This window comes from Penicillium citrinum (genome assembly GCF_028827155.1).
Source record: "Penicillium citrinum strain IBT 23319 chromosome Unknown utg000007l:1.0-2040159.0:1.0-2041076.0, whole genome shotgun sequence".
NCBI lineage: Eukaryota > Fungi > Ascomycota > Eurotiomycetes > Eurotiales > Aspergillaceae > Penicillium > Penicillium citrinum.
The window spans coordinates 854515-878988 of NW_026622692.1; the positions used below are offsets into that span (position 1 = coordinate 854515).

Consider the following 24474-nt stretch of genomic DNA (forward strand, 5'->3'; position numbering starts at 1 on the left):
TTTATATCCACGGCATTTGAAGAGATATCTAAAGCCGACTTCATTCACTGTCTCTGGTGAGTGATATTTGCTGCTTCCTCAAACGGCTGTAACTCCCACCATCAGTACTTTCCACTTCCCTCTTTCTTTTTTTCTTTCTTTCTTTCCTCCTTCATCCTCTTCTTCTTCGTTCTCCATCATCATCATCATCATCATCATCATCATCACACACACACACACACACCATATTCCCCATTCATCGTATTGTCAATTTTCAGGTTGATGTTCTTCGTATTTCTAAAGTTGAATCTCCTTCTTATTTCTTTTTTGCCCCTTTCCTATTTATCCACGCTTCAACATTTACGTCGACAAGATGAGTAACCAGAAGGCTGCATTCTTTTGCTCCAGGCCCGATGGCACTTTGACTCCCCTGATCCCTCTTGATGAGCTCGAGAAAGGATTGAGCATCCGTGGCCTCTCTCGCACCATCACCGCTGGTGATACCCAAGGTATGACCAGCTGTGGTGTGGCTACTCGTCGAAAGGAGCTCTGGGCCGTTGATGGTACTACTCAAAGTGAAAAGCCAGTTCCAGGTCCTGGAATCCTGGAAAAGCTGCGAGGAATCCTGGTTGAGATTCTGAAGGTTGATGCAGCTCCAGCAAAGCTTCGCGAGGAGGTCTCAACCGTTCTCACCAAGGGACTCGAGAAGCATTTTTCAACTTTTGAGCAGGCAATGGCTCTTGTGCGGGCCCAGCAGGCTGCCAAAAGGCCTCAGGTTAGTATCATCGGTTCTCTTTTTTGACCTCAAAACTTTGGAAAACGCCTCAGTTAACGATGGTTGAAAAATCAGAAAGAGTACTGCTCTTATTGGATTCGCCACGGTGAATGTGACTATCAGCAGCAAGGTAAGTCTCCATGGGTTTGAATGCACCAATATCTCTCTTACCCTTTCTGCTGTAGGTTGTCTGTATCGTCACCACCTGCCGACAGACGACGAAGCGCTCGATTTCCTGGGCCTTCGGGACGTTCCACGCTGGTTCCGTGATAAGTACGATGTTCCCAGCGTTCTTCGCTTTGGAAATAATTCGAGAATCATGTTTCGGGCATACGTCAATGCTGTTTACAAGAAACTCGCCGAGAAAGATGCTGCTGCCAAAAAAGATACTGCTGCCAAGAAGGCTCGCGAGCAGGCTGGTCAATCCGGGACCACAACAACTGCCACCGCTGATGCAAGTAACAGCCTGAACGTTCCTGCAAGCGCCAACGGGGATGGCCAACTGGTTACCCGCGGTCACCACGGAAGATACTCAAAGTCACCTCGTGGTGGAAATGGAGGCGGGGCCTTGCATGGAAGAGGTCGTGGTGGTCACCACTACAGAACTGTGCAGCCCGCACAACACATCCATCATAACGGCCAGGGAAATCAGCTTGCAATCACTGCTCCTCCAAGTGCTCCTACTCCTCCCATTGTTCCGAGCAAGGAGGGCGGATCCACCTTCGCCGAAGTTGCTGCTGGCACAAGCAAGCAAGCGTCCCCCGGGACATCTTCCAACAGTGGCTCTGAAAACTCCTCAGACACAGCCGCCACCGTTGGTGCCCCGGGTTGTATCACTCTAAATATCATGCCGAAGGAAAATGGACTTGTAGCTCAATCAAGCACCCACAAGGCACTTCACAACAGTGTCATGAACGGCAATGACGACGCGAAGCTTCCCAATAACGAAACACGTAATCTGGATATCTTCGGCCTGCCCAATGTTACGAAGTCCAATGAGGACTTCCGCAAGAGCTCCCGTCGTCTCTTTCAGTCGTCTTCTTTCGGGACTGATGGAGCTGATGACGGAACTGACCCTATGTGGGAAATCAGCGATGGATGCATGGACGTATTTGGGCTCCCCTCCTGCGCAAAACATTTTGTGTCCACAGCCATAGTGGTTTCCTCTGAAGCTCTCCAGGCCGATTCTAGCTCTGCTGCTAGCATTCTCAACTCCCTTGTGGCAGAAAGCGAGCCTCTGGAGAACAAGATGGCTTTAGCTAACTGGGGTCCCATTCGGGAAGCTGTCAAACACCCCCAGCCAGCAATTACTGAGCCCATAATCACCAATGGCAATGGATTGGCTGAAGTGCATCTCATTCTGAATGAGACTGAAGGAGCTCCCAGACCTGGCAAGCATTCGGCTATCGACATTGCCAACTTTTGCAGCCGGGTTGCCAACGTCCATGCACGAGATGGAAATGGAGATCTCGCGGCTGAGTGGAATGATCTGGCTCATCGAGCCCACGCGAAAGCTATTTTTGCCTGGCGTCTGAAGGTGAATAATGAGTTTGGGGACTATGTCAACTTTGGCCCTGACATCTACACCATTTGGCGTCAAAAGCGCGGGACTGCCGACTACCCATATGCTACTGGTAGCCGTTCCCTCGACATCGATCAAGGTTTTTGTGTTCCTGTCCAAGCACCAGAAAACGCGGCATTGGACGTCTGGCTTGCTCAACATCGAAGCCTGATTCTCGATTCTGCGGCTCAGGAGTTCGCATCTTAGAGCTCCTTGTTTTTGCAAGTACAGGAGAGATGCATCAATGTCGATTATATGTCTTCACATAGAAGTCATCTCAGCCATTTAACAAACGATGTACTTGCATATGCAACTGAGCAACATCACACCTGCCTTGTCTTTTCCCTTTTCTCTTTCTTTTCTTTCTCTGGTTTGTCTTCGTTCATCTGCTCCCTGCAGCTGCCATCAACATGCCCAAATATCAGTGTGCTTTACTGTTCTTTTCAGGATATTTGTGCATCTTCATACATCTTCCTGAAAGATCTTTTGGGCATGGACAACAGATCCAACTTGCTATATTACATCTGTTGAAGCATTTCATGGCGCTCCGCTTCTCAATGCAGGATGGCCTCTTGTCTTTCTTAATAAATTGAATTATCATACCTTGTTTCCAGCGTAAATTAGTTGCATTTTCTCAAGCGATACGGATTTGGGGGCCGGAAGTTGAGACATACGACTAGTCTCTAGAATTAGATGTGCTTTCATCTCTCGTCTTTTCTTTCTTTCTTTCTTCCGCTTTCTTAGTCTCCTCAAATGGCACCATTGCATGTTTTCCATATTTGATTTCGATTGCTTCGATGATACCAGGTCAAATCGACAATCATACAAGCTCGGAAGATTCAGAATCATTCTCGCCCATGCGTTTGGTATATCCCAAGAATATAATTACGATTGATCCGGCATGCTCTCCGTTGCGTAGGCAGTAAATAATACAAGATGAAGCAAGAAAGCTGTCCCATCTAGGCTTGGGAAAAGCTCCATAATACATATCATGTAGTCTTCAACTCCAGCATAGACAAATAATAGCGAGACGCCAATAAATTGAAAACATGACTATAGTACATCGAGAAGAAATGAAGCCAATTAGACCTCCTTGAATATGCGCCCGCGCCTCGCAAATGTCTGACCACAAGTTTTGTCCAACACGAAAGAGAAAGAGACAATGCTAAACTTATACATTGATCAGGCATGCTTCTCACCGCCGAGGCTGCTTCTTCGATCCCCGAGCTCCGACCTTGACAGCAACACGTTCACGCTCCTCGGTGGCCTGGGCCCTCAAAGCGGGATTGAGCGAGGGCAGAGACTGGATAGCCTGCGCAACGATTGAATTGCCGTCGATGGCCTCTCGCTCTTTGGCAGCACTGATTCTTTCCGCACGACGGGCAGCCAGCTGCTGCCGGCGTGCCTCAGTCATGTTCCAGGAGTCGGGGAAACGTGGGCGGATCTTAGGCTTGTGATGGCGGAGGTCCAGAGGGACGTCGGCAAACGAGTCACCCTTCTTGGCCTCGTTGATGAGGGTGTTGACGAGGTCGGCCAAATAACGCTTGTTTTGAACGCTGGATCCAAATTGCTCGCAAGAGATCCGGATAATATCGGTCTGAGGGTTGTAGCGGGTACCGACCAACTTGAGGAAGGTCTGGCGTTGAGCTTCGGTAAGGTGCTTAGGGGTCAGATCCTGGGAGGCAAGCTCAACAACAACCTTGGGCTCAGCGGGATGCTGTTCACCCATGTAACTGGTATAACGGAAACGGAGGATTTGATTTTGGGAGGGTAGTTGGAAGGGCTTGGCGAGTTCTGCAGACGTAAGTCAGTTAGCGAATTGTACAGGGACAGGATCACGGGCTCATCATACTACTCAGCATTGGCATATCCCATGCTGTGATGCGAGCATACTCGCGCAGCTCGCGTTGCAATTCCATTTGAGCGTGTGCCGTCGAGGTAATTTCATCGTCGTTGATTTCCTCGTCGCCATCTTCCACCAAGGCCAGTTCATCACTTTCATCCTCGGCCCAGAATCCCCGGGACTTATCCCGAACATCCTCAAATCGAATGTCATGCTCCTTGTCGATTTGGTTGACGCTCTTCTCAAGCTCCGCAAATGCGGCTGCGCGCTTCTCGACATCGTTGAAATCGGCCACGGCGCGGCGGTTCTCGGCGTCAAACTCAGCACGTTGTTCCGGAGACATCATATCGTACATTGAGCGCTCCTCCTTACTCAGAAGATCGGGTGAGTACTCGGGCACAGGCGGATAGTCCTCCGCACGCAGTTCTTTGGGCGGAGGGGGAATCACCGGATCCTCTTGTACGAAGCGGAATGGGGAAGTCGAAAATGAGCGTGAGGCAAGAATCCCTGAGCCCCGATGGGCCAGGGATCTCGCAGAGCGAGTAAATGCCCGAGCAGTGCAGGCCATTGTATGGGGGCAATGGGTGGTTAGACTGTAACTTTTTGAATCCGCAAGTGAGAGACTGTTTCTTTCTCCGCGCCCAACACTAGTCCGAGATAGGCAATAAGCACGTGACACACGTGACCTTAAGATGGACCTGTCTAGTTTACCCTGCGAATTTCAAGTCTGGTTTGGAAACTGGATCATCGCAAATTGTGATGATGATTCCGAACGCAACATTGAATTCTTCGACAAAATGGAATCGATGCCAATGAGGCTTTGCCTTGTGACGGTGGGAGCTACCGCTTCATTTGAAAGATTGATCCGTCAAGTCCTCAATGAGCAATTCTTCGCTCAGCTGGCGAAATATCATTATACTCATCTCCTTGTTCAATATGGTAAGGACGGGGAAGCGATTTGGAATGATTTTCAAGTGCAGTTTCCGCGGGGCTGTGAAAAGCTGCATGGGATCGCTGTTGCAGGCTTCGATTTTCGACCGAATCTTTGGCAGTATATGCGCCTGGCCACGAATGATCACAATCAAGAGCTCGGCATTGTCATTTCTCATGCAGGTAGGGCTCTGATAAGCCTCATTTGGTCTTTACTTCTCTTTGGGCTCACATTTTTCATAGGAACGGGAACTATTTTGGATGCTCTTCGCTTGGCCTTACCTTTAATCATTGTGCCCAACCCTGATCTTGCGGACAATCATCAAGAAGACCTGGCATTTGAAATGGAGGAGATGAAATATGCGATTCACGCCGATAGCGAGTGAGCCTATCTGGAATGACTGTCTTATTCCTGGGTCTTTGTTAATCCGTGTCTAGGAATTTGATCAAAGCGCTTGATACCGCTGAAGCTCACCCTCCTCAACGGCTAAGCCGACCCCATGGGCCAGATGATGCTCTGGCCGGTCTGATTACAGACCAGCTTCAGGATGTAGACTGAGCTTCTGCGCAGCCTCTCATATTTACGAAGAGACGACTTGATGATATTACATTGCGATGAGAACACAACTTACGGTTACTGCGTCTATTTGTTACTTACGACGATGATGGCTTCTTGATTTGGAATTTCCAGGAACACCGCTAGGCTTAGCGAATATATTATATGATAGCTTTAGGTTAATCAGCCACACAACTTGTGTGTTTTAGTTTCTTGGTCACACTCCGTAGTAGTGGTAGTATTGGTAGTAGGGCTAGTTTCTTCGAATACCATAGTCTTTAGGGAATGTGATTTCCTAATTTTATCCGTTCAAGCTCAATTTCCTGTAAATAAACTTCTCTTTGAATTATTACTCTGATTTGCCTCGATTTCGTGTCTCTAGTCCGGCCTTCATGTTCAATTGCTCGTACGGGCCCAGCGCAGACCTTCATTGGCCCGAGCTTCTTGTTGACAACTCCCGACGCGATGTCCGCGAAACCCTCCCACTCCTGACTCTTTCAGCGAGGTGATTGTGATCACCATCATTCAGGCTCACGCATGCTAAATTGTCTCAGACCCCGTCTTGGAACTTATTGAGTCGCCATCCTTTGGCCGTGGGGCCATCTTGAACACTCGCGCTCCGAACCTCCCTCCCCCCGAACCTCCCTCTTCACATACACAATCTCCGCAATGGCTGAGGCTACTCTCCACAACGTACCAATTGTCATTGACAATGGTAGCGGGACTATTCGAGCCGGTTTTGCAGGTGAAGAGATTCCATCATGCTACTTTCCCTCATTCGTCGGTCGTCCCAAACACCCCCGGGTTATGGCCGGTGGTTTGGAAGGCGACTCTTTCATTGGCACACGCGCTCAGGACCTTCGCGGTTTGTTGAAAATTCGGTACCCTTTAGAGCACGGTATTGTCACAAATTGGGAAGATATGGAATTAATCTGGCATTATGTTTATGAGAACGAGCTCAAGACTCTGCCTGAAGAGCACCCCGTCCTGCTCACCGAACCTCCGTTGAACCCCCGTGCCAACCGTGATTTCGCCGCTCAGCTTATGTTCGAGACCTTCAATGTTCCTGCTCTTTATATGTCTATTCAAGCTGTGTTATCACTTTATGCTTCAGGTCGCACAACCGGTGTTGTACTGGACTCTGGTGATGGTGTTTCGCACGCGGTGCCCGTCTACGAGGGTTTCGCGATTCCTAACAGCATTCGCCGAATCGACGTGGCTGGTCGTGATGTGACAGAGCAAATGCAATTACTCTTGCGCAAAGGCGGTCATGTACTACACACAAGTGCTGAGAAAGAGGTGGTGCGCATGATTAAGGAGAAGGTCTGCTACGTTTCGTTAGATCCGAAACGTGAGGAAAAGGAGTGGATGAATAGCTACCACAAGTCGGACGCCAAGGCTGTTGATTATGCCCTACCAGACGGTCACAAAATCAAGGTGAGCACCTGAAGCAAACCGCTCTCGCTTCCATTCATTACTCATAACCCCATTTTCATACAGATCGGCCAAGAACGCTACCGCGCACCCGAGATCCTCTTCGATCCCGAACTGATCGGCCTCGAATACCCTGGTGTGCACCAAATCGTCCAAGAAGCTATCACCCGCACAGATCTCGACCTGCGCAAGGCCTTATATCACAACATTGTACTTTCTGGCGGCTCCACCTTGTGCAAGAATTTCCCCGATCGATTGATGCGCGAGATCAAGCGACTTGCGGTTGAGGATATGAAGATCCGTATCTCTGCACCTGCGGAGCGCAAGTATACTACATGGATTGGTGGTAGCATTCTTGCTGGTCTGAGTACATTCCGAAAGGTATTTCAAGTCAAAGAAACCCTGACTTTATATGTGATATCATGCTAATTTCCCTGTGTAGATGTGGGTAAGCGCAGACGAGTGGCACGAGGACCCCGAAATTATTTTCAAGCGGTTCGCCTAAGGACGGCTTTAATATGTCCATGAAATGCCGTCTCACAGTCGTTGGTCTCTCCCAAGATGACATATCGGCTTCTCATATTCTCGCACGCCTCAATTTCATCCATCAAATCGTACCTTTTGCCCACTCGGACGGGGGAAATTTGAAGACACCCTTCTTCAAAAAATGATCTACTGTGCTAGACATTGCCTTTCCAGGATAAGCAGTACATAACAAACGTGAAGTGATCGACGATCACGCAGACTTATTGAGTCCCGGGCCTTACGACCTGTGACTTTTGATACCCCTTTCCCACCTTATCCCTCAGTCTCCTCGGTGTATATCTTGCGATATCACGCATTCTTATTCCCATCGAAATTTGTGCAAATACATTCTATCTGCGTGTTCTTCTGTCTTGACCGGGGAGTTTGTGATTGAACGGAGTTGTATACATACTATTTATTCAAAATCTATCTGTAAACAAATCTTACATCAGGGCTATTACCGCCACTAGACCATAGCCACTCATGGGGTATATTTCTAGGCATGCTTGCCCTGGACCAATTCCCATGTGGCTCATACAAGTTAGTAGTTACTAGGATCATGATGTTATCAAGCAGAGGCTCAAGCACGCCATTTCCTCCGACGCGGCGTGCGGAGAAGCAGACGAGACAGACGAGACAGACGCCTTCACCCCGCTTAACCGATTCAACTGCTTTAGTGCCTTGGTTGCATATTCGCTTTTAATTCAAGTCATGTCAGACTTGCCCCAGCAGCTTGATCGGGCACGGGCCGTCTGCGTACACTGCCATGCACGAAAGGTGGACACACATAACTCCCCGGCAAAATTGTTATTGTTGGCTAAATAGGCTCAGGTGCGGTGTGATCTAGAAGGTCAGCTAGACAGGGTTTGTAGCAATTGCAAGAAACGTCGCCAGACATGTCGGTAAGTCTAGTAGTCTAGTATATCAAGCATCCAAGACGGAACTCGCGCATGTACTAATTCGGCCTCAGACCTCGGGGTCGAAAACCATACCCGGCCAGAGCACATGCCACAAAACAAATCAGAGGGCTCAATCGTCCTGAAATAAGGCAACCTGTCCAGGAACCTAACCTGTCGTGCTCTCCAAGTTCCTCGAGCCATGACTCACCGAGCAATACAAGGGCCAGAATAACGACAAGGGAGCCACAGGCCTTTGTCGGCGAGTTATCGTTCATGGCACCTTGGGCGACTCAGCAAGATTATATCATTCCAGAGCCTGTAATTGCTGTGCAATGCGAGTTCTCGAAGGAGATGATCCGAGCTGCGTCTGCTACAACATTGCCAACGCAAGGACAGGTGACTGCTTTCGCGGATTCTTATTTCGAACATCTCTACCACCGCGCACCGATCATAGATAAGACAGACTTATCAAAAGAAAATCCATCAATCCTTGTGTCACAGGCAATCTGCCTTGTAGGCTCTCTTCTTCGACATACAGGGCCCGGCTCACCTCTCGGGGAAGCTGAACGATATTACTGCAAAGTAAAAACATTACTTTTTGCAAACCATGAGCCAGATCAACGAAATGTGCTGAAAGCTTTATGTCTTCTGAGTTTCAGAAATCTCACACCTCCGAAGGTTGTCAGTCTTGATAACTCATGGCAATGGTTGGGTATGGCGATTCGTCTTGCTTATCAAATGGGACTTCATCGCGAATCAACATATGAACAACTCCCAGATCCTGGAAATGCCCGACGAATTATGTGGTCTCTATTCGTAAGTTGAGATATATTTTATGTCTGTTCTCTTCTTCTGGATATTTGATGGCTGAAAGCCCAAACAGGTCTCGGATAGACTTCAGACTGCATGTTTTGGACGACCTTCCATCATCAGAACCTCTGAGTTCGACATACGGCTACCTATACTTGAAGATTTCGAGCAAAAGGACATCAGAGCGGAGATGTTTCTCCAGCATACTAACCTCAACCTGATACTCGGTGGTATTGTTGATCGACATACGCAGAAGATTGAAACTTCACAAAATGAGGTAGGAAGATCTTCATCTAATATTCTTGGTCTATTTCTCATGTTAGTGGACAGGGTATATGCATTTTGGAATCACTCCGACGATGCATAAATAATCTACCAGGCAAGCTACGGCTATTCGAAGAATCTCATCGATGTCTCTTCCGGAAAGACATATATGAATTCCATATCAACTATTTCGTTTGCCTGATCGTCTTCTTTCGCCTATTTGGACATTCCTTTCCAACTCTCACGGCATCGACTGCTTCTCTAGTTGCATCTTCATGCATTGCGCGGCGTCTGTACGAGGAGATTCTATTTCGCGATGAAATGAACTATCTGACCCCATTGCATAATTGGTTCCTCATGGTGAGCTGTGCACCACAGATTCACCATAACGCAGTTTATCAGGGTCGGGATAAGATCTGTAATGAGGAATTGCCAATTTTGATCACTGCTCTGCGATATATGCGATTGAAGTCACCACCAGCGGGTGTGCTACTAGATATCATAGAGAGATTGAGTGGAGTGGCGTCTAATGGTATGGCTCAGTCTAATAGTACTGCCACCAATTTACAGGACAATACTTCTGCAGAAGAGTCATGGTTGACTCAGTTACCCCATGCTGGGCTGCTAAATTCCTTGTTTCCATTCCCTGGCTCTCTGAGTCCAAGACTTTCCATGATAAAAGGAAGGAATGACGAGCCTAGTGATCTGGTGGGTTTTGGTAGAACACTAGAACAGGAAGATGATGATCTGGAGTGGATTTTTAACGAATATCAACTCAATTATTTTGACGCATCATTTGTCTAGAGGGCGTATTCACTTTGAGTCAAATGATACAGAGCTGTTATTCTCATGCAATTCTCGACATAATGATCGATAAAGAACGACTAAGCTATTGTATGTCTGACAGAGAAGTCAGCGACACCAGTCAATTAGTCAAACAACGAGTCCTTGTAATAAAAGGTACATCCAAGAATCAAATTCATGGAATCATATATTGACAAACAATACCATTGCAATGAAGAATGGTCTAGTACAGAACGAAAACTCAGCATCGACCACGTTTTAGGACCCTCCGCCATTGGTTGCGTGATAGGAATCCATTTCTGACGTTATGTCAGACTTTGGTTTTTTGGCTAATTGATGTTTCCAATTGTGTGCTAGAGCAAATTTCTCGACTCGATTTTGATCCTTTGAATGGTGATTACCCAATGCTATGTGATTCTAACGTCATTTGACGTGGACGAGTATGAGTAATAAACCATGTAAGGCTGACGCCCTAGATACTCCATCGGTCAACGTTCTCAAGATGATTTGCATTTTTTTATCTACATTGATAATGTATCAATTCATATAGCAAAAAATGAAAGCACTATCTATGAGTTAATAGCGGACCTATAGAACTAAGGATTTTACATTCAACAGGGTACTGTACATAGTAGTTATTCTCAAGGTCATCACGCAAGATCAAAAATTATTGTAGAAACCGGCTGAGTCAGAATCTGCGCGGTTGGGCGCGCCTATTTGCGCGTAGACCCGGTTGCGACGGTGACTGCCAGTATGACCCACGACCAAACTTGACCGAAAACTTCGCCATCGAGGCAGATCCACACCGACATCCGTTTACGAATCTACGGTGAATCACGACTACAATATGAATCATACAGAGAAAAAAAAATTTGATGTGATGTAGAGAAAATAAAGCCTTGCGACTTATGTATGTATTGAAATAGCCAAGAGCTAGAAAGTAGTAGTCAAGGCGCGATTTGGGGGAATCTGATAGTGACAAAGACGACACAAAAAAGAAGAAAATGCCAGGATCGGCAAGACAGGAAAGAAAAAGACAAAGGAGAAAGATATAACTTGTGACTCCGATGGACGATGCAAAACAAGATAATAATCTTGTATGGTGCAATTCAGCAGAATGCTTTGCTGACAATGGGAGAAAAAGAACAAAGGACCGATTCCAGAACCGGGCGTGATGCAATGGTTGAAAGCAAAGAACGCCAATGTCCTATGGTTGAGTGAGGAGGTTGTTGTATGCGGTTCGAATATGTTTCGCTGTTGAGATGAAACATGAGAGGAAGGTGGTTGAAAAGGCAAAAAGCTTCTATATCTCGATAGAGCCTCCCAATTGCTTCTCAAGGTCTCTTCGATTGTCCGTATCGGTAGATTCACGCGATTAAAATGGGGATAGGGAAATTGAAGTGTCGATAAAAAGGGGTCGACTGTGTGAAAAAGAGCAGAGAACTTTTGTGGTTGTTGGTCGTAAATTTCGTTGAATATGTCATGCAGTTAGAGGGTGATGACAAGCCCATGGAGTTGCTGTAAGCAGAAAGTGTCGCACTTAGGCAGCGCCCTTGAGCTTGCCCCAACCCTTCTCGAGGCCACGGCGGGCCATGTCACGAGCGCGGTCTGCAACGGAACCGGAACTGCTGGCAGTGTTGGTACTGGTGGAAGAGTACTTGCGGCTCAAACTGCAATTGCTAGCGTCGTCGCTGTAGATCATGTTACCGGCACCGCCACGTCCAACGTGATAAACCGGAGCGGCGCGGCGAAGGTCGCGCTCGAGTTCCTCATCGAAGCTGAACATGGCACGTTCACTAGAACTATGAACATTGCCGGCACCGCCACGACCGGACGTGAAGGTTGCTGGGGTACGTGAATCAAGGCGGGTCAATGAGGCAGGGCCTGTCGCGGTACGAGAATCGGTTGTCTTGGTGTTCTTCAGGCTGACGACATTTCCAGAGCCTCCACGGCCGGTATAGATAGCAGGTCGACTGTTATGAGGCACCGAAGGGTGCGGCTCAACGACACGATAATTTGAGGCAGGCATGGTTGATGTATGTAGTATGTGATATCGAGGAGTATACTCTGACTAGTAAACTAGTGTAGTATCCTATAGTAGGTAATTGATGATTGATAGCCGCAGCGCAAGCTATAAAGAATTCAGGTCCATGAGCAAGTGCACGAAGCAAACTTGAAGCAAAACAAAGACGAGGTGATTCAAAATTTGAAAATTATGGAGACCCATCATTTACAGCGGGGACTGGCACTTAAATATAGTCACGACCAGGGAGAGTCATTTTCACTGTTTCTTTCTCAGGCACGACATCCACGGGTCACACGCCGGTGGGTCGGCGGCTGTGGGGTTTTTTTCGATTTTTTTTTTTTCAGCCTGGAATTTTTACCAAGTTGGACTGGCGTCATGGCTCCATAACATCCGTCGGTTTGGTTAAAGCGGCAACTAACTAATTTCCAGAATTGGTAAGAAGGTCCACTGACATAAGCAGAAAGAATGTCCCAGCAACAAGCCAAGACTGACCAGTCACGGGACACAAATCACACCGTGATGAACCAGCCGATCTTCTCACTGGTTGTAGACTTCTCAGAATGAATCCACCACTCATTCATTGAACTCCACTGAGTACCGTCCACTTCTCCTCGCTGCTTTTAATGCACCGACCGCATCATCTGACCCGTGATGGACCCCGTCTCAGCGCTAGGCGCCTCCAATAATGGGGAGTCCCAGGGGCCAACACGTAACAGAAACTGGTTCACCTGCCAATGACACTTAAGTGAGCACCCCAACAGGGTTGGCGAGTGGACACAATGATTCTCATTACCCCCAGAAAACTCCCCCAAAAAACCTCGCACTGTTGCCCAGACGCTTCGAATGCCAAATCTAGGGGGGTCATAATTGTGCTCTGTACACCTTGTACACTTCACCGCACCCCGTGGCTCGACTCGGATCTCTTGCTCGTCAGATGTCGCCATTCCCCCAGCTTCCAGCGCTCGGCATTGGACCGTGTGACACCCATACCAGATTGCATCATTTACTACAGTCACGACATTCTTCAAAAGTCTTCATACATGAAATGTCTTTCTTCAGTACAGTAATACTATACTATACTGCAACTCAATATATCCTGGCAATTTTCATTTCGCCCACAGGGTTCGCAAGGCGACGAGGACCCGTGAGCACGCCAAATAAGAAATTTTCTCATACAGCACAAAGCCCTCCACTTCTTTGTAACTCTGTATTTGCATCGTATACGCCGTCTGACTCTAGAGGAAGGATCCCGCTGATCCAAAGCACGATGACTCCATTGCCTGAGAATTGCGGGATAATTCTTCCCCTAAACAGTCTCAGATCTCCTAGGGGCGATCCGCCGAGGGGCAGTCTAGTTCGCACCGGTACCTGAGATCGACATCAAATTCGCGCAATGATGGGCCCCATGTGTCCGATGTGGTTGACCCTGCCGAGCCAAAAAAAAAAATGAAAAATTTTACAGTAGCGTAGCACATTATTGATGCCCAGACGATGCCGAGCCTGCCTAGAATGCAAATCCTATGTTCGTCTTTGTAAACTGGGAAACTCACGCCACCGCACTGCCTCTTACTGTAGTAGTATTGTTGGGGCGTGTCTTCTTTTTTTCCTTTTTTTTTCCTTTTCTTTTTGCTGTTGCATTTCTTCGGCCCCTTCGGCTGTGCGTCCGGAACAGGTATGGCGTTTCCCCAGAAGAACCGACGGATGCAGTGGACAAATGACGCCAGGGTGGCCGATGGAAAACAAGGAAAAAGTGGGAATTTGGAAAGAATTTTCATTGCCTCTTCAGGCCAGCTGACTGGCCGGGGGATCCGAGGACGGCGTGGCTGACCAGTCACAGGTTGAGCTCGGACTCATCTTTTACCCCAGATTGTCCTTTCCCCAGACTCTGCCCGTCAAGTGCTCATGTACAAGCTGTACAGATCAACGATGAACAGTAGCCTGACTACTGCATTGAGACTCTCATGTCAGTTCCTTGAAATCTATGACTATCCCGTGATCAGTGCTCGGAATTCTTGAACTATAAACCAGCCGAGGAACCCTTTCTTCATTGAATGCCATGTCGCAGGTACAGACTAACTAACCATCTGCATGGTGGTATATCCCCGCTGAACAGTTGGGGCAGTCAACGAGGGGAAAGTCTGACCCCCTCATTCTATAGTTAATACCCCCACTTCAACACGTCCATTCCTTGTGGTGGTCAATTCTAGGCATTCCAATGTACATACTGTAGTAAGAATAAGTTAGTCGCAAATTTCGATTGTCAATGCGGCCCTGCAGGATAGCATCCAAAGTAACCTACTCCGACACACCGTATTACACCATCCTACCCGGCACCGTTTGCGATTATACCATAACAACCTCCGAGGCCTAATTCTCACAATGAATCTCCTGCAACATAGTGGGGAATCAGCTTTGAACCTCCCGCCTCTTCCATAATATTATCTAATGGCAAGACTAGATGACACATGATTATCAGTGCTGTCTGGTCTGGACCACCGGCAGCCAGCTCCGGATACCTCGCGCCGACCGGGACGGGTACTGTACATGTAGTGTAGTCAATGGTTGCAGTCCATGACGCAAATGCTTTCAAGTTCCAGTCTCGCCTTGAAACTGAAGTATTGTATACGCCATCGGATCGTACGTAAGGGAATATCCTGTCAGATGTGCCATGCATTGCGACTACATTACAGCAGGGGAAGTTTACTCCGTCCTGTACTAGTACAGCAATTCTACATAGTTCTACAATCAGCCAGGTTGTCTTAGAAGATATTGTACTAGAATTGCGCGATTTAATGTCCGGGTAAGTTAGGTTGTACGTGTCTTTTCCGTTGAGGAAAACGGTCGGTGTTGTCAACTGTGCGACGTTGCGACATTTCGAGGTTGGGGCTAAGCTCTTCCAATTTTCCAATGTGCAGGCATTACGTGCGTGGGAATCAGCTGTTGGAATTAGGGCTAGTGTCTTGTTTGGTCTATTTTTGTCATAACTCTCCGATATCAGAGCATCAACTAGAACACAAAACTCTCCGCCCTTGGTGTGAATTGATCAAAATGAAAGATGAGATCAATAAAATTAGATGGTCAAGTCATCCAATGGTTCTTTGACTGGCCATTTGCTATACAAAAAAATAGTCCGAGACAGAACATCACATCATGTTTCAGTCACATTCATAAACCATGCCAAAATCCTTGCACCAGGCTGTGTTGCTTTCGAAATTGCTTAGTTCATCTTCGTGATACAACGAGGTCTTGCCCTACGAAACAGAGCCACTAGCAAGCTGAGCAATGGCGTTTATCTTGTATTTCAGCTAGTCAAGTTCTATAGATGCTGGTCCAAGCTTGGTATGTCGCGAGATTGTTAGACACAAATTGTCCCATGTGACTCCAATTAGATATTCTATAACACAGTCATGGATAACAGCAACACAAGTAATTGTTGAATGACGGCATTGCGATTTAACCACCCGGATTTGAATGCTCAAGGGTTCCAAGATTCTGATTTTCTCATATGAGAATTGAAATCGAGGTAGATGGCATTCCTAGGGGAGCAGATATTTCCAAGACCCAGGGGCACTGCATTATTGTGACAAAGTAGCATGAAGGCTGATCAAAGCACCAAAAAATGGAAAAATAGCTCGAACCAAATTTAGCCTTGCCCATTTCTTTAAAAGTCTCGGTACCTTTTCGTCCGCTTGGGCCAGTTTTTCCACTTCATCAGTACTCAGAGTCGCGTCTTTGATGTTCTCGGACTCTGCCTCGGGCTCGTCATCATCTTCCGCATAAGAATCCAATGCTTTGTTGGTTTTAATCATAGTCAAAATAGTCCAGGGCACAATAGTCATAGCTGTGGACGCAGCAAGTAAATACTGACTAGGCCAATTGCATGTCCCAGTCATTGATGCTTGTCCAGGCGTCGTCCGCAATGACCAGAAAACATAGATATTTGCAAGAGATGCAAGGCCTGTGATTGTCGGGAATAGCTTATGGCCACGGTCATACAAGTCCATCCATTGATACGCGAGGTGGGCGGTTCGGTTTCCAGGCTTTTTGTAGAATGAGCGTGCAGATTTGGTAGGGTGGTCCACCGGCGAGGTAATGTTTGGTATGCACACAATTGATATCGTGGCAATTCCACCTAGACTCGTGAAGTACTTAAGGTCAGCGATGAATCAATGAGGTGGTAGCTGTTTGGTGTATATCAGACCTGCTGCTGCTGCGCAGCCTAGTGTACCAATCGCCTGAGCGATATAAAGGTCAGTCCCCATCTCTGATTGCGCGAGATCCAAATGAAAATAGAATAGCCAATGGCCAAGCTTCAGCGAGACGGATCTTGCTATATAGTACCAGTGGAATTCATGGCAAGATGTTTCATTTTTTAAATGTTAAAATAATATTCTTGGCCCCATTAGTCGGGCTTTGCGGGTTTTGTGTAGTTGCAAATTGCAAAACCCGAGTATAAAAGATATGGTCCCAGAGGCCAGAGATTCGAGGTGAGCATCGCCTCCGCATACTTAGATATCGTGATTATTGCAATGGGTCTTCGAGCTGACGTTCTGGTAGGCTGTATGGTCCCTTGGAATAGTCCCGGGAGTAGGTCGTTTGAGAGATCGATAAAATCTCATGTATTGGATAGAGACGGATTCCTCGAAAATAAGGTTTCAAAAGATTTAGTTAGCTCCTTGATATCAAATACTCTCAAGAGAAGACTGCCAATTTCGATCGGCATATCTAAGTAGGCAATATGGACTGCCGTAGCTACCAACCCCGAGAGGGATGGGTTGTGCTTGTATCGCACTATTTTACCAGTTGCAAGCCTAGTGGAGTGATAAGATTGGCTTTCCAAAGGGAATATCCGGACGGTATTGATGCCCGTAAGTGATGGTACTGACAGTGCATGCTTGACTGGAAAGCAATGGGAGACAATCTAATCCTTGAAGGATTCTAAATTCAGGTAATCTAGTGACTCGGGCCGATAGATGGTGTAGTAGGAAATTCGGGAACGTAATAGTGAAAGCTCGGGGATGCTCTTCCAAGACTGGCCACTGGATGAAATCTAATAAGCTTGCGTAGAGTGTATTCCGAGGAATTGAATTGGACGCTTGTTGTCTTTGATGATCCCACCCAATAACCACCATTTACTATGAAGTCATGGGAAAACACTAAATGCACTATCGCTTTTGCTACAGTCACCCAAGTCCAGCTGTTGGAATTACATAATATGAACTAGCTCCGATTCTGCCAGAACAGACCGCCTCTTCAACCCTCCCAGTTGTCGATTGACGGCCGCGGACGGTTTTCAGGCTTTGATATCGGACTCTCTAAACACATTTGCTGTCAATACTGTCACAAGTTGGTCGCTGGTGTGGTCACGTCTCTTGTTGTGACTCGAATTGACTAGCCGCGACATTTTCGCCGCGCCTCGGCCACAGACCGGAATTTTTGCCTGTCGCGATAACATCTTATTGCTCGCAGTAGTTGACAAGATGCCGAAATATAAGTCTCTCTATACCCTATACCACGTTCTGCATACAAGCTAACATTCGATGAACTCTTTTGTAGGTCCCGCATATGCCCTCCCGCCTGATTCTCCTGTTCCCGGTTTAAAGCCCATATCGAACGAACGCTGCAGACATCAACCGTTCCAAGTGATATAAATGCACTTATGACAGACAGCTGACTAGTCTGTATCTAGGCGATTACTGTGATGTCTACCTCACACACGATTCAATGAGTGTGCGCAAGGCGCATAATTCAGGTCGAAACCACTTGAGAAACGTGGTGGAGTACTATCAGCGTATGCCCCGAATGTTGAAAGCCCAGTGGAGGAATATCGCTAATCATCATAACTAGAAATCGGTCAAGAGAATGCTCAATCTGTCATTGACTCCATCACGGCTTCATACGCCGCAGAGGGACAACCCCTTCCCAATCCCGCCATGGCGCCCCCGGGTGCATTCCCGCCACCATTCGGCTTCCCAGGTACGCCCGTCTCTTGCCATATATTTGCCAATCCAATCTAACAAGGCAATACAGGCCAAGGACCTCCCCTTCCATTCGGAATGCCTCCACCAGGAGCTCCCGGTGCCCCGGCAATGCCACCTCGTATGTGTCTAACAAAAAATCCCTCAGCTTACCAACACCCTACTTCGAGGCGCAATCAGACTGACATATATATCTCTTTTCGCTTGAATAGCTCCCGGAGCACCTGGAGGTCTACCATTCCCTCCTCGTTTCCCCGCGAATGCCTCTGGCACTCCTCCCCAGGGAGGCTTCCCGCCCCCCTCTTCCAAATATGCCCCCGGGCTCAAACCTACCTCCTCCACCGCCAGGTGGCTTTCCCCATTTCCCCATTCCTCCCCCAGGTGCAGCTGGCGCCTTCCCTCCACCAATGCCTGCTGGTGCATCAAACTCGCCCATCCCATCTGGACCACGAGGCTCAGAAGGATACCCCCCTCCTGGAGGCGGGCCCCCTCCCGGCATGGATAAGTGGTAGTGGGATGTGACTTTCTCTTCTCTTTCTCTCTGATATCTCCTCACACATTTGTACTCGCCATCTCCTTTTCCCCCGAGGCTTGGATATCTCGTCTTTTCTTTCGTTTTTGACCATCTCCTCTGCTTTTCAATTCGGCTTAAAACATTGTTTCTGGTTACCATCCCATAAACCCCTTGGGGCGGATGGCAAATATTCTCTATGGAGTTATATCTTGGTGTTCGAAAGCGGCTCATGATTTGTCCAGGTACTACCGCGTGGTATATTAGCTTGGATTATGAATTGATAGTTACGATATACTTGGTTCATAGTATAATAAGGGTTCATACAACGCTTGGCAAGGCTGTACTAGTAGATTTATGTTGTCTATCATCAGGCGGAATCAATTCTGGTATTTATCTATCTGTATCGGCTGGGTTCCTGGACATCATATTACTTTTCAATGTAGCAGGATAAGGGTACAGCAACTAATACGTAGTCAAGGTAGTCTGGTGAACCAGCAAGTGACCAGGTGGAATGTATTTGCAGACTGGAGACTACTGTCAGCACCTAACTACTCATACAACAAACCACATGAAAGTACGAAGTCATATACAGCAAACGCCATTGGCAAGAACAAGAGCAAGTGTATTCCGAAGCCCATAGAAAGAAACCCATAACCCGATAACCATAACCTAAATGCAGAACAACGCCTTACTAAGTGGCAAAGAAGAAAAAGTACATATCGATCACAAAACCCCCCCTGAGTTTCAGCAAAAGAGGGAATAGAGAGTGGTGGGTGACAAAGAGAAGTAGAGGGAATGGTGATTTGAAGGGGTGATAGAAGAAAAGAAGTAAAAAGAGATCACAGACTCGGCGGTGGAATGAAAGATGTGGGGGAAAGAAAATTTAGTGTTCGCAGTCAACAGATTTCAAAAAGCAAGAACAGATACCAGACCCAAGAAATGAAGGGAGAAAAAGGAATATAAACCATCGCCGTCCCACGCTAAAAGATCACATGTCTTCATGTCAGAATTGAGAAGGGGTATTTCCCGAAAAACGCCTAATGTTCATAGCCTGCTCCCCGCTGCCATGGGCTGGCACTATTTTGTTGCCTATAGCCCGTGTCGAGAGCTGATGCACCAATTGGTGCATTCTCATATCCCGGTGAAGGACCATGATGAGTCGCGGGGGCACCACCTGTAGGAAAGAGTGGTACTGATGGATCGATGGGCGAAGGTTGACGATTGACATTCTGAGCTGTGTTGATTTGATCCATTTGAGCGTGACTATTGTGACCAGTGCCACTGGAAATGGAAGTCGAGGATTCGAATGGGTTGGGCTCATACACGTGAGACTTCATGTCACCACGAGCGGCCGCGCTCAATGCGTCCAACTCAGGATTCAACTGAGTTTGCGATTTGATGAAGGAGCCTCGGTCATCACGCATCGGCTGGTACCGTGTATCAGGGTTCCGGGAGAAGATAGCATAGCCGGAGGCGATTAGAACCAGGATAATGAGGACGAGAGCGAATACGGCGTTGATCACAACAATAATAACACCCATGAAGGCGATCATCATACCGGGTGGGTTGAAGACATTGGAGAAAACCAGCAGGAAAACGACGTTGAGGAAGTTGATGACGGCGATGGAAATATTGAAAACATTGGTTTTCTTGTCCATCCATGGCCGGATAATGCAAACTCCGACCAGCATGGCAGTCTCAAGAACCACCAAGGCCACTGTCTGAACAACGGGCGCTGGCTGGCTCAAGCCAATGAACATACCCTTAATCAGAACATAAATAAGATAGGGGACAACGAAGTAGTAGGCTGTGGCGCGGTATTGCACATATAAAAAGCCCCACTTGTTCAAGGCAGAAGGATCCGAGTAAAGGATGTAAGCTGGGTTCTTGTGCATGGTAACGGAGCGTTTGGCCAGTCGTATCACCTTCTGTGCAGCCCAGCCCAAGGCGATGAGCAATGAGAGGAACATGACGACGGCAAGGACGACCTCAGCCGCAGAATCGCGCTGAGTGAACTCCCAGAGACACAGAACGCACATTTGAGGGAAGCCGATAAGTGCCAGTCGGAATAGAATTCCTCGCAGAACAACTCTCCAGCCATGGCGGAAATCTTGGAACTTCTCACTCTTCATTCTGCCACTTCTGACAAGTAGCTCGCAAATTCCCTTGAAAGAGGCAACAATGATAATGACGAAGCATACGAAGACGGTAAAGAAGATCAGACCGGTCAAGAAGATGTTCGTTTCTTCGATGTTGGCTCGGAAACCTGTACGATAGATGCCTCGGACGACCTGAACTTTCTGACTGGTGTCCTCGCGCTTGGAGAGCATGTTCATGCCGCGCTTCACCAGGTTAACAGCTGGGTCGACCAAGTCGCGCTTGCGCTTCAATACCTCGACCGAGGTTTTGCTGAGCGAGGAAAGAACCGTAGACGGGGTTCCGCCAGTAGAGCGCTGATACCATGTGCAAATATTCTGAAGAAAGCCAACACGGATGATGCCCATACTCCACTGGAAATTCTGGGTCCATGATTCGAAGATCGGCGGGCTGTGGACCGACGTCATTCCGAGCATTGCTTGGCTTTGGAAAAATCCGAACAGCGAAAGTGCATTGGCAGCAACATGAGCGGCAGTATTAGAATGGCCAAGCCCAGAAGTGATAGCGGAAGCGGCGAGACCCAGACCAGAAATGATGGCAGTCACCCAGGCGACAGCAACTTGATAGACCGTCTTGCCGTTGGAGAGTTGTGCCTCCACACAAGCGATTTTATTGAGTGTTGCTAATTCCCTAATTTCGATTTTCAGGTTGGCGTCAAGATCGGGAATTGTATAAGCCATGCCTATGATATGATTGTTAGGAGAGCCAACCCCAACCCAATATGGGGCTAACATGTATAGCATCAGCACTCACCAGGGATACTAGAGGCCGTGTCTGCAGAGATGGGCAAAGATACATCTGTGAGGTCGATAGGGCCTGGAGCCATGGGGCACATGCCCATACCCTCGATATTGCATGGGTTAAGGGTGTTTTGGTAGAAGTTGATACCATAAGCGGTGAGTGTGATATCTGCGACAACCTTGCCAGAGATGTAAGACACACCGTCGAAGCCGACCTTGAGGGAGTTGTTGCCAGGATAGTAAGCGACGTTGAAGAAGTTGGCGGTGAAGTTACTACTTTCCATGCACACATTAAGTGCATTGGACTCGAGGAGTTTCACGGCCGACGCCAACGGCGCCACGAAGGCGACAACAAAGGTCAGAAATGATATGAGTCGCATGATGGCGGCTCTTTAAAAGTAGATGAAGTTCAAAGTCAAATGGAAGAAGACCACAGACAATGTGTGATAAGGAAAGAAAATCACGGCTAACGTCAAACCGGTCCTCCGGAGTACCACGTTGTCCGCCGCCGGATGCGGAAGTGCTGAAGCGGTTGAGTGCCTCGCGGGGAGATTTGGATTGGCTGAAAGATCCTCACACCCAACCGATCGATAGTCGGTGGAATGTGAAATGAGAAAGGCCAAGAAAAGCGGCCTAGATAAACCGACAGGAATCAAGGTAGACGAGAAAGTTTGATGTGGGGTTCGGTAGGATGTGCTGTGCCTTTGTTGGTTACAGCTTCATTTGGCCGCGTGACGATAACGGCAGTCAAGGGGATCGAGAATATAGAGGGGTAGAAAAGTGGTTGAACGAAAGTCGAAGAATATAAAGGTGTAAAATGAGGAGAAATGGAGAAATTAGATGGAAGTGAAGGGGGTTGGGAGTTGAAGTGCAGCAATTAGTGCCGATCGGGAGGCGGGTCAATGACGCTCTTGGGGTTTAAGCGGGATAGAGATAGTCGAGGTCGAAAGTGGTGTGAGAAACGGTATGGAAGATGAGAGATGAAGATTCGAGCGAATGACACGGCAACAGACAGAGAGACAGAAAGAGACAGTAAAAAAGAGAGAGAGAGAGAGAGAGTATGGGTCAGGGAGGAGTAGGAGAAGAAAAGAAGAAAGGGAAAGGGCGCGAGAATTGCGAAATTGCCTCTTTGGAAGAGAAGAAAGACTGGGGGAAGACTGTCTCAGGGCGGGTTTTTGGGAATGGAGGAATGCGGTAAGTTTGTATCGTATTGTCAGCGCCACATCACTGCGCCGAGCGTTGCCAATAAACTAGGCGTATTACAATTTCAAGACGGTATCCCTGGTCGACGGGGCCTGGACGCCCTTGACCCAAAGAAGAGTTAGTTTGGCCTAATTAGGTCTAGTGCATATTTGATCTGGTATTTTATGTTTGGCAATTTAAGTGTACATACAGTATACACAGTACATAGTATGGAGTATACAACATAGTAAATTCGTGTTTTTTGAGTTGAGTCAAATCACAGTGGAACTGGCTATGCAGAACTCCAGTTGAGCTAAAGTATGGGTTGGTGGAGACCTTGCCTTGTCCGTGGGGAAGAGTTGGCTGAATTGTACAATGTCATACTGATATACATGGTTTGCTGTTATTTAGTAGTTGACCAGTTCATCTAATATACCGTTGAATGTACCCCTGAGTCGGGCAAGGGCATCCCTGGGTGGGATGTACCACCGACTTGAGAAAATACGTGCTTAAGCGCCAGGAGCCCGGCGGTCCACGAGGTACTGCGTAAGTACCAGTGACTATCCTGTCTTGTCTAATTTTAACCACAGCGACTAAGCCAAGTCAGTCACACAAAATGACTCCCTTTTGACGCCCTGCAGAAGTATGTATGCACTGTGTATGGCCAGGCTACTGCTTTTATCTCATCTCATCTCATCTCTACCCAAGAAGATCTTACCGAGTTGCGTATCTGACTACATTCGGTACGTACCGTACCCACCGACTGGCAATTTAAAAACAAATCTAAAATCCTGGCACTGCTGATCACGACAGGGTTTTTGTAATCTAACTGGAATTGTTCCAGATATAGAGTATTTAGAAAGACCTCCTAATGGTTCCAACTGTCACCGCCCTCCACCAACGGTATTAAGGAGTATTATGTATGAATGGAGTCCTTTGACAGGGCTTTGTGAATGTTTCAGTCAAATGCCCCAGCGCTAGAACAATCAAGCCGATCCACTCTCACACTGATCCACTTTCTACCGAACTTCTGGATTGGATAATTATTTCAGTTTCTTGCCTTCCTTCTGTTATTTCCTTCGATAAACTATAAGTCGATGCTACCATACTCTATACAGAAAAAATTGATCACCGCCCCCGCAATGATCTTGTGATCGTCGCTCTGGTGCGTGTGATAGTTAATGATGATGATTAACTTGCATCACCTGAGCAGTATGAACAAATACATATGGACTTCTCATCCTCTGACCACCAAAATCAAGTGAGAACCAATCCGTAAGAGATGACTATTATACATAAATACATATTACTCTTTCGGACCGGCGTTGTGAACCACGGGTAGCGGTGCCTATTTTTGGATTAGAGTGGTCATTTTCGCCTTTCACGCCACGCAGTGGCGCCGAGCAATTGCACTCTTGGTTCCTTTTCTTCTCCTTTTTCTTTTTCGTGATTCGCGTCAAATATTGCAGAGGCTGGTGTATCTATCTTGGCGACCAG

At 47.5% G+C, this 24474-nt stretch overlaps 9 protein-coding genes across 9 annotated transcripts; 5 read left to right on the forward strand and 4 right to left on the reverse strand.

Moving 5' to 3' along the window:
* Positions 1 to 352: 352 nt before the first annotated feature.
* N7469_007985 (uncharacterized protein) lies at positions 353 to 2522 on the forward strand (the record flags this gene model as incomplete). Its single annotated transcript, XM_056646903.1, has 3 exons — positions 353 to 754; positions 830 to 884; positions 940 to 2522. 3 exons carry the CDS (start codon positions 353 to 355, stop codon positions 2520 to 2522), a joined length of 2040 nt encoding a protein of 679 aa, XP_056498454.1.
* A 988-nt stretch (positions 2523 to 3510) lies between these two features.
* N7469_007986 (mitochondrial 37S ribosomal protein mS35) lies at positions 3511 to 4726 on the reverse strand (the record flags this gene model as incomplete). The annotated part of the gene is made up of 2 exons (XM_056646904.1): positions 3511 to 4109; positions 4168 to 4726. 2 exons carry the CDS (start codon positions 4724 to 4726, stop codon positions 3511 to 3513), a joined length of 1158 nt encoding a protein of 385 aa, XP_056498455.1.
* Positions 4727 to 4850: 124 nt separating this feature from the next.
* On the forward strand, positions 4851 to 5647 carry alg13 (N-acetylglucosaminyldiphosphodolichol N-acetylglucosaminyltransferase catalytic subunit ALG13; the record flags this gene model as incomplete). Its single annotated transcript, XM_056646905.1, has 3 exons — positions 4851 to 5271; positions 5332 to 5470; positions 5527 to 5647. 3 exons carry the CDS (start codon positions 4851 to 4853, stop codon positions 5645 to 5647), a joined length of 681 nt encoding a protein of 226 aa, XP_056498456.1.
* A 666-nt stretch (positions 5648 to 6313) lies between these two features.
* On the forward strand, positions 6314 to 7583 carry N7469_007988 (actin-related protein ArpA; the record flags this gene model as incomplete). Its single annotated transcript, XM_056646906.1, has 3 exons — positions 6314 to 7081; positions 7145 to 7459; positions 7521 to 7583. The coding sequence occupies 3 exons, from the start codon at positions 6314 to 6316 to the stop codon at positions 7581 to 7583; spliced, it is 1146 nt and encodes a 381-aa protein (XP_056498457.1).
* Positions 7584 to 8775: 1192 nt separating this feature from the next.
* N7469_007989 (fungal specific transcription factor domain-containing protein) lies at positions 8776 to 10380 on the forward strand (the record flags this gene model as incomplete). The annotated part of the gene is made up of 3 exons (XM_056646907.1): positions 8776 to 9318; positions 9386 to 9589; positions 9643 to 10380. The coding sequence occupies 3 exons, from the start codon at positions 8776 to 8778 to the stop codon at positions 10378 to 10380; spliced, it is 1485 nt and encodes a 494-aa protein (XP_056498458.1).
* Positions 10381 to 11920: 1540 nt separating this feature from the next.
* N7469_007990 (DUF3602 domain-containing protein) lies at positions 11921 to 12409 on the reverse strand (the record flags this gene model as incomplete). The annotated part of the gene is made up of 1 exon (XM_056646908.1): positions 11921 to 12409. The coding sequence occupies one exon, from the start codon at positions 12407 to 12409 to the stop codon at positions 11921 to 11923; it is 489 nt and encodes a 162-aa protein (XP_056498459.1).
* A 3572-nt stretch (positions 12410 to 15981) lies between these two features.
* Positions 15982 to 16668, reverse strand: N7469_007991 (anthrone oxygenase family protein; the record flags this gene model as incomplete). Its single annotated transcript, XM_056646909.1, has 2 exons — positions 15982 to 16538; positions 16608 to 16668. The coding sequence occupies 2 exons, from the start codon at positions 16666 to 16668 to the stop codon at positions 15982 to 15984; spliced, it is 618 nt and encodes a 205-aa protein (XP_056498460.1).
* A 1462-nt stretch (positions 16669 to 18130) lies between these two features.
* N7469_007992 (putative U1 snRNP complex component Yhc1) lies at positions 18131 to 18896 on the forward strand (the record flags this gene model as incomplete). The annotated part of the gene is made up of 4 exons (XM_056646910.1): positions 18131 to 18197; positions 18254 to 18382; positions 18437 to 18505; positions 18733 to 18896. 4 exons carry the CDS (start codon positions 18131 to 18133, stop codon positions 18894 to 18896), a joined length of 429 nt encoding a protein of 142 aa, XP_056498461.1.
* A 1039-nt stretch (positions 18897 to 19935) lies between these two features.
* On the reverse strand, positions 19936 to 22175 carry N7469_007993 (transient receptor potential ion channel family protein; the record flags this gene model as incomplete). Its single annotated transcript, XM_056646911.1, has 2 exons — positions 19936 to 21737; positions 21809 to 22175. The coding sequence occupies 2 exons, from the start codon at positions 22173 to 22175 to the stop codon at positions 19936 to 19938; spliced, it is 2169 nt and encodes a 722-aa protein (XP_056498462.1).
* Between the last annotated feature and the right edge of the window lie 2299 nt (positions 22176 to 24474).